At 40.1% G+C, this 9,572-nt stretch overlaps 1 protein-coding gene across 1 annotated transcript; it reads right to left on the bottom strand.

The window, feature by feature from the left end:
* Positions 1–661: 661 nt before the first annotated feature.
* Positions 662–8,600, bottom strand: CSRP3 (cysteine and glycine rich protein 3). The gene is made up of 6 exons (XM_073658246.1): positions 8,342–8,600; positions 5,348–5,476; positions 1,967–2,135; positions 1,494–1,626; positions 1,151–1,244; positions 662–838 (listed from the first exon to the last, which is right to left on the bottom strand). Exons 2-6 carry the CDS (start codon positions 5,457–5,459, stop codon positions 762–764), a joined length of 585 nt encoding a protein of 194 aa, XP_073514347.1. The 5' UTR covers positions 5,460–5,476; positions 8,342–8,600; the 3' UTR covers positions 662–761.
* Positions 8,601–9,572: the final 972 nt, after the last annotated feature.

Raw genomic sequence — 9,572 nt, 5'->3', positions numbered from 1 at the left:
TGGAGTGTTGATTAAATAATTTCCTAGAATTTTACTTTGTTTTCATTTAATATTCATATTTTTTTTTTGCTATTTCTTGTTTCATGTCCCTACTGTATACAGACATGCGTGGCACTAATGTTTGGAAACTAGTCACAAAAAGACCCCTAAAAGTTACCAACCGCTGTCTATTATGGCAGAACTAGTTGCAATGAATTTTCCGTTGCTTCATCAAAATGTTTTTTTTTATATTTCGCCTGCTAATCACAGCATGAAAAATACAAACTGGGGCTCCGAGAGGGATAGAGGTCTTATCCTCAGGAAATTATAGGGTGGGCAAGCAGATGCTAGTCCTTGTGGCTTTATGTACAGTGACTCTACAATGAGCTACTGTCACTTGTACATGCCAAATAATTTTTTAGGTGCCCCTGAGGTCACCCTATAAAAAAAGGTAAAACAGCACCCAAATTTCAACTATGAAATATATTAATGTTAAAGTCCGTAACCAATATTGGGAAACCAGTATTTGGGCATAGATTGTCTAGGAAAGATTTGGACAGTGTAATTTCTATTTCATATTAGTATATTGCACATTTAATATAAAAAAAAATAGAATAACCTGTCGCCTCCTCTTTGAAAGAAAAAAACTTTTTATAAGTTTCAAAACTTTCTTTATTGTTTAACATTCCAGAACCGATCCAGTCCATACTATGAAATCCCAGAGATTATTTGCAGAATCTAATGACTTCAAGTAATATAAATGTTTTCTAATATTACGCCTTTCAACCTTCTTTCTGATCCACCTGTGTGAGCCCTCCAAATCCTATTCCTTTTGGACCAAAGTTTTTGGCATAACAAACTGGGGAGAGAAAAGAAAGTTAATATTGTGATCATCTGTAATTCTATTTCTGAGCTTTTTATACTCAGAGGTGCATCGGGAACGTAGACTGCAACTTGTAGTTCTACCAGTTGTGAAATGCCTGTCAGAGCATGCTAGGAGTTGTAGTTTTCACACCCCAAGAGCCACAGGTTCCTTGCTGCTGCTCTTGAGGGCGACCTATCCAGTGTGAAAACATCATGATTTCAGATTTATTTATTTTTCTCCTCGTGGTGCACCACATGGACCTAACCTCCTCCCTGTCCCTCATTACAGATCTAGTAATCCTCTCACCTTTACAGTAGATTTCTCCATCCTTCTCTGTGACGGTGGTGGAGTCCAGACTCTTCCCACACAGTGCACAGCGGAAACAGGTTTTATGCCAGGGCTGCAGAGAAATAATAGATCCAGATGTAGCCATTTTGGTTCTTAAATGGTATTATCCTCCTAGATATTTATGGCATATTTCAACCACTACAAAAAACATTTTGGCAGAAATAAGTAGACGGGGGTTCTCCAGGAGTGAAAACATTTCAAGAATTCCCCTAGATTTTTAACGTTGGGATTACTGCACTGATATACAACGATCAAGGTGGTCCTGACTTTTGATTCCCCCTATAAACCCCTTGACACTTACCATTCCACCACCCATTACTCTCTCGGCAGCATAGACTGATTTTCCACATCTGGGACATTTTTCCGTGGCTCCAAACTTCTGGGCGAACTTGGAAGAGTGCGTGGTAGTGGGCGAGCCGTGGGATGGATGAGTCCTGTAAATACACCTGGAATTAGCTGCAGGGATGTCCTCTAACAAGTTAATCCATTATTAGCTCCTAATCCTCAGTTGTGAGAAATTTTAGGATAAGATGAGCGAATCCTGGTCCAATGGCCATGGCTGCCAGACGGGCGCTCTGTGAACCTCCTCCTACCTCTCGGAATACTGGACCAGGGTCCATGCAAATCGATTCACTTATCTTTAGGAGTAACGTTCAGTCTCATAAATTTAAACTAAAATGTTACCATTCACTCACATCAAGCCGAGATCTTGAAAATAACAAGAAATATAATCATGATGCATAATATGCAATGTATTAGGAACATTTTACTTACTGAGCAACTTCAATCCCAAATCTCTCTCCCGTGTCAGTACTCAGACAGCCGGCACCTTGTCCGTAGCCGTATCCCTTGGGGCCATACTTTCTCCCATAACAAGACTTGCAGTAGATTTCAGATTCATGTGCAGCGACTGTGGTGCTGTCCAGAGCCTTCCTGCAAACCACTGCAACACATAACATGCCGATTGTACGCAGTGCGAAGGTAAAGATTTGGGCAGTTGTCATCCACAATCTATCTGGCAAAACTGCTGGAAGCAAAAGGATCTTCAGCCAATATATAAAAAAAAATCCAATTGTCCCCAATCATGGGGTTTAAACAGCTTGTTTATTTGGTCCCTATTACTTCAACATCGATCTAATGTATATTTTACCTTGATGAATCTGGAAAGGAATTAGAGGGGGCTCATTCCTTAAAAAATAAAATGGCACTATATGTTTAAAACAAAACACAGTACTCCCTTCTCCAGTCCTACAATAATCCAGCACACAAGCCCAGTGGTCTATGGCTCCCATCACTGAGTTGTTATATCAGTAGTAAGGCATGTGAAAACTGTGGCCACTTATTGGCTGCAATATATAGAAAGCTGGTGCAGTCACAATGTACATATATTACTTAACTTATTCTGAGTTACATCCTGTATTATACTCCAGAGCTGCACTCACTATCCTGCTGGTGCAGTCACTGTGTACATACATTACATTACTGATCCTGAGTTACATCCTGTATTATACTCCAGAGCTGCACTCACTATTCTGCTGGTGGAGTCACTGTACATACATTACATTACTGATCCTGTACTGATCCTGAGTTACATCCTGTATTATACTCCAGAGCTGCACTCACTATCCTGCTGGTGCAGTCACTGTGTACATACATTACATTACTGATCCTGAGTTACATCCTGTATTATACTCCAGAGCTGCACTCACTATTCTGCTGGTGGAGTCACTGTACATACATTACATTACTGATCCTGTACTGATCCTGAGTTACATCCTGTATTATACTCCAGAGCTGCACTCACTATTCTGCTGGTGCAGTCACTGTGTACATACATTACTGATCCTGTACTAATCCTGAGTTATACTCCAGAGCTGCACTCACTACTCTGCTGGTGGAGTCACTGTGTAATTGCATTACTAGGGATGAGCGGGACCCGTGGAAGCTCTGGTTCGACCGAATTTTAATCCAAAGTTTGGTTCGAGTACCCGAACCCCATAGAAATCAATGAAGACCCGAACAATATCTCTCTCCTCCTCTCTCTCTCAGATTGTAAAACAGACTTCCAGGAGAAGTCCGTGTTCAGAGTTTGTCACCGGCCAGTACGATCTCTGAACTTTACTGTTCGGGTTCGCTCATCTCTATACATTACGTATCCTGTAGTGATCCTGAGTTACATTCTGTATTATACTCCAGAGCTGCATTCACTATTCTGCTGGTGTAGTCACTGTGTACATACATTACTGATCCTGTACTGATCCTGAGTTACATCCTGTAATATACTCCAGAGCTGCACTCACTATTCTGCTGGTGCAGTCACTGTGTACATACATTACATTACTGATCCTGTACTGATCCTGAGTTACCCCCTGTATTATACTCCAGAGCTGCACTCACTATCCTGCTGGTGCAGTCACTGTGTACATACATTACATTACTTATCCTGTACTGATCCTGAGTTACATCCTGTATTGTACTCCAGAGCTGCACTCACTATTCTGCTTGTGCAGTCACTGTGTACACACAGTACATTATATTACTTATCCTGCATTATATGTTATACTCCAGAGCTGCACTCACTATTCTGCTTCTTACTATAGAATATAGTGAACAAGCTTGTTCTCATACACCCCTTTCAGCTTAGCCGAGCTTCTATAATTGCAGGGGCTCTCGATTTTTCACATACAATTAGGAGAACACTTTCCAAAATTAAAATCAATATAGCAAGCTCTGTATAGACACTGAACAAGCATGGAATGCATGGAGATTTCAGCTCTGAAGCATGTAAATGCAGCTCTGGAGTTTAATACAGTACTGGACATAAGTATCGGGTAGAAAAAAAATATTATTCACATTAGTATTTTGGGGGTGATCATTGATTATGACCAAGGATACATTTTACCACTTAACCTCGGGTGTCAAAGCACCCATTGGTCACTAGCATTGAAGACATGGCACTTTGCACCAGCTATTATGGGCTTTTTCGGCGGCCACTGTGACCTTCTGTTGTCCTTGCAGTGAACGTTACATGAGGCCCAATATAAAAATGACAGTAAGCTCCGTCTCCCAGTCGAGTCTCAGTTGATAATCTCACAATCCAGAACAAAGCGCTCCGGAGATAATGTCCAGAGTCAGCCGTTATTTCTGTCCTCACAACCAGCATACTTTGTGACTCACAAGATATCAGAGCTCGCTCAGATTTGGAGACCCCTGGGGCAGGGGGTACGGAACTTTGATAAATAATCCTCAGTTATTCTTGGAAAAGTCTGGAAGAATTTGCTTCGACAAAAGCGTATAAATGTAATTTGTAGTGATATTGTCAGAACATCTGAGACTTGTTACATTGCACCCGCAGCCCACATAAAAATATCGAGTAGCTGAGATACACAATAGATTGAGGAAGCTAAAAGCACAAGATCATATTATAGTTCACTGTTCAAAGCTGCAGTGTAAAGCATGGAGGTGGATCAGTGTTAAGATGGCCATACAAAACAGACAATTTTTGGCCAAACCTGCTTGAGCAAAATTAAAGGGGTTGTGCACTAGTACACTTTATTAGCCTGTGGTGGTGCTAAAAAAAAATATCATAGTCGTCTCCTAAACCCATAATGCGGCATGTGTACCCCATTGGTCTCCTCGCTTCCTTGTCCAGGAGCCATTTCATGACCGCCACTGATTGATTGCAGCGGTAACGTTCCATCTGGGCATGCAGAAGCTGTCTTCTCTCTTTTCAGGCTCAGACAGAACTTCACCACTGGAAAAAAATCTGTGTTCATGTACTATATACTGAACACTGCTCAGTGTTGAGAGCAATGATGCTAGTAGTAGTAGGGCTCATGACTAATGAAGCCATTGATTGTCTGCAGCAGTCACTTGGCAGCTGCCTATAAACAAAGACTGAGCGGACCTCTGGAGCATCTGTGCTGGATTGGAAGAAGAGATGAGTAGTACTCATTTTTGTTTGTTTGATTTTGAAACATTTGCTGTTTTTTATGATAAAAAAGTTAGATACCCCTCTAGACCTGGAGCCACCCGCTGTAGACTATGAGACGTTAACAAAATTTACAAGAGTTTAAAAATAATAAACTGAAGCATTCCCTGGGCTCATTAATTTCTTGCTAACAAAAGTTTTTTCTCTTGTTATTATTTACTCACTGCATATGAAACATGGTTTGTGGAAGCTGCGTCCATTGCACTGGATCTCCTCCGCATGGTAAACAGTCTTCCCACAAGCTCCACACTTGGCACCTCCACCCAGATTTGGCATTGTCCAAAAATACACGTCTGGAAGGAGTATACAACGTCTTTGTTATATTTAATAAAGAAAGAGTAAGATTATATGATACATATCTAGATCTTAGAAACAATCGACAAGCAGGCTGGATATCGCTGATGAACCTTTTTATTACTCTAAGGGCTCATTACGATTTTTTATGTATGATTGTTATCAGTGGTTTTCACTGATAGTACTCGCACCTGTGATAGTCTATGGAACCATTCGAGCCCGAGTTTTTTTCGGACCAAGCAGTTCGCGGAAAACTGCGGAGACACTCAGAATACATCTGAGTGCTCTCCAATTTTCACAGACTTTTGGAAAGGAGAAGATGGAGAAACATTTTTTTTTTTTCTCCATGTTACAAGAAAAAGTGACATTCGGAGCGCTTAGTGTAACAATACATATAAATGATGTGATAAAACTTTATTATATTAATAATAGCACAAATCATATGACTATTTTACCAATTGGTGTTTGGATTAATTTTTGAAAAGTTGCAGATATCTAAAGTTGTTATTATTTAGAGCGGAAAATGATAACACACAAAGCTAATGAACTATTACTGAAAATGGAAAAAAAAGTATAATAAAGTAGAAAAATAATAATAATGTGTATACTTAAAGGGGTTTTCATTTATATACTGTTTTCCAATCTTATATTAATAAAATGCAAAGTTCTACAACTTTCTTATAGTTTTTCTGTTTCAATTCCTCACCATTTTCAAGATATTTGCTTGCAGCCAATGAATGGGAACACTATTAACACTGCCAGGTAATAAACCTGCTGGTCCCACTCTCGGCTAAGAAGGGGATACAATTGTAAGGGTATGTGCCCACGATCAGGAGCCACTGCGTGTTTATGCAGCGTCCAGATGTTACAGCATAGTGAATAGTGGATGAGATTTCTAGACATCCTATGTCCACTATGCGTCCCTGTGCACCTGAGGATCACCTGCGGAAACTGACATGCGGCTAGTCTTTCAGACCCGCAGCATGTCCATTACTCTTGCGGGTTTGTATGTGGACTTTCCCCATAGACTAACCTCTGTGGGGAAAGTCCATATGTGGGGGAAAAAAACAAAACTGCAGCGGCTCCGGAACGTGGGCACATACCCTAACCGGTGTCGACAATGCTCTATGAGCAAATACTGCAGCTGCTGCTGCACAAGTCTCTGATAGTTTGCTACAATGTATCAGTCTGGTGTCATTGCATAGAGTGGATGCAATTGTATCAACGCTTTATCTGATAGCAGGGCTAGGTTTGTGCCAGCTAAACCAACACTCAAACTAGCATTTTTCCAATCCATTATTTTAATGTAAAAATGGAACTGTTGCCTGAAGCTTCTTAATCCAGAAATGGCGCCAGATGGACACCATTAACCATAATGAAGTTTATTAGGTTTCCATTTGGGTGGAAAAAAATAATACAGCCTGCTGCACTTTTATTTGCTGGAACTTGTGATGGAGCCTTTAATTCAAGTTGTGAACACAGACTAAACCAGATTGTTGCCATTCACTGACAGCAAACAAATATCTTAAAAAGTCATAAACTAAAACACAACTTTCCATGTATACAGCACTTCATCTTTATTTCTATAAAACATTTTCATCATCATCTTGTAGTGAGTTTTATATGCTGGTTTTATGCTAGGAAAAACTTTATTATCGGGCAGTCAGGGGGATTAATCAAGTGGCCCGAATCTGTCAGAGATGAGCGCAAAGTTATTCTTTAGGTGTGTGCAGAGATTCAGTATTTGGTGCAGAAATTTCTGCCCCATTTCTGCATCTCTTGGCAGAAAAAATGCAACGTAAAATACATGCGTTTTTGCCTTGCTTTTTTACATGCGTTTTTGTTGCAGATTTTACCTCACTCATTAGTATGGGAGAAATTTGCAGCAAAAATTCGACATCCTGTAGATTTAAATCTGCATGGGAAATATAAGCAAGGTGTGCATGAGACTTCAGGATTCTCATTTACTTTGCTGGCATCCGGACAAATCATTTTGTGACAAATCCGCGCAGTAAAACACAATATAAACGCAACACATCTGCGACGTGTGCACAGGCTCTTACTCTGTGGCATGAATGACAGATTTAAAAAAAAAAGATGCGTCAATGGTGTAAAAACAAACAAATGTACAATTGAGCAGCACAATTACTGCATATTGGGAGCTGTATGGTAGCCAAGAGGTGTCTTGTCTGTACTAAACTTTTTATCAGTGCAACATTTGATGCAAATAGTGGCCAAATCCTTTGTGAACGCCATTAAGAATGTGCCCCATTGTATCTAATTACACCTAGATGACATCTATATACAATCATTATTTTAATTACATAACAATGCAACAATCTGCATTTCAGCATATTTTATCTGATTAAAAAATATGTAAAGGCGTGGACACTTTTGCGATAATATTTTATTACGCCAATGTAGTAAAAAAAAAAGTTGAAGAAATTAAGCACTGTAAATCTTGTTAAAAAAAAATGTTCTACCGTTTTGTGTCTTCAGCTTCTATGCAGACCTGTGTGTTTCCATGGTAACGTGCTAATCTTGCAGTCTTCAGTAACTCAGTATATTACCAAATAGTGAGCATATGGAATGTGGTATGTTTGACAGATCATACTAAAACTATAGAGACACATGGTTGTGCATAGGAGCTGTATACCCAAAACGGTCGGAGGATTTTAATTATTATAATCATTATTTTAGCTCTAAACAAAATAAATTGAATTGAAAAATAATACATTTAAGAAGGGAATAGGAGAGAAACGTAATAATGCAGGATGATGTGTATGGGTGAATGGTCCAGAAAGAAGTGTAAGCACTCAGACCTAAAATATATAAGACACAAGGATCACACTCATAACACTCACCAGCTCCACAAACGAGTCCTCTGGAGATATCTCAGGCACTGGAAGGTCTGGACAGATTCCTGGACCCTTTAAATTCCCCAGAAATATCTTTCCCGGGGTGATGATTGATGAAGAAGAACATCTCTGAAATCAGGCTGCCAAAAATAGCTGCTGATCAATCCCTGGATCGTTTCCTAACTCTGCGAGAGAGGGAGCTGGATAACAATGACTTCTGGAATTTCAGTCTGGGGCAAAGATTTCCAGAAGGGGCGCCCCTTCGTACTCCCCGCACCCTCCCGATAAAAACCCACAAAGCTTTATTGGAATCCTAGCAGCAGGGAGGGAGTTAATACACAGAACGGCAACTAGAAGCGAGATCCTGCCAAATCCTACGTAATGGTGTGGCACAAAAGCGAAGCGGGTGATTGCTCATAAAGATGGGGTGTTAGTAAAGTTATAAGAGTCTCAGTGTGTAATAGTGCGCCCCTCTGTGCCTCCATATAGTAACACTGTCCTCCTCTGTCCCTCAATATAATAAGCATATGTGGACACTGAGTCTTTTTGCTGAGTTTTTTGGAGCAGAAACTCTAAGTTTTTTGAGGAATTTTGAGATATTGAAGAAAACTCTGAGAATTTCCGCTCAGTTTCTGCTCCAAAAGAGTCCTCAAAAAACTTTGTGTGCACATAACCTAACAGTGTCCCCCTCTGTCCCTCCAAATAGTAAGTGCCCCATTTTCCCTAAATATAGTAACACTTTCCCATCTTTGTCTCCATATAGTAATGGTGTCCCACTGTGCCTCTATATAGTAACAGTGCCTTCAGATAATACAGTAAGTGTCACCTGCAGTCCTATGTAACACCACATATAACAGTGATAACTCTGAACATAGATAATGTAGTAGATAGTGACCGGCAGTCCTATGTAACATCACAGATAACACAGTGAGAACTGAATACAGTAGATGTTCCCTGCTGTCATATGTAACGCCACAAATAAAAGAGAACTCTCGGAGAACAGATAATGTAGTAGAAGTCACCTGCAGTCCTATGTAACACCACAGATAACAGTGATAATTTTCCAAGTACAGATACTGTAGTAGAAGACACCTGAATATCCTGTACACCGAATGTCATTGTCCTGCACCCCCAGTGTCAGTGTTATCATCCTGTTCCTCAAGTATCAGTCATATCCTGTACCCCAAGTATCAGTGTCATCATCCTGTACATCATGTGTCAGTGTTATTATCCTGCA

This window comes from Phyllobates terribilis, unplaced genomic scaffold (genome assembly GCF_046119375.1).
Source record: "Phyllobates terribilis strain yellow unplaced genomic scaffold, ASM4611937v1 Scaffold_13__5_contigs__length_258822181, whole genome shotgun sequence".
Lineage (NCBI taxonomy): Eukaryota > Metazoa > Chordata > Amphibia > Anura > Dendrobatidae > Phyllobates > Phyllobates terribilis.
This window is presented reverse-complemented; position numbering and strand designations above follow the sequence as displayed.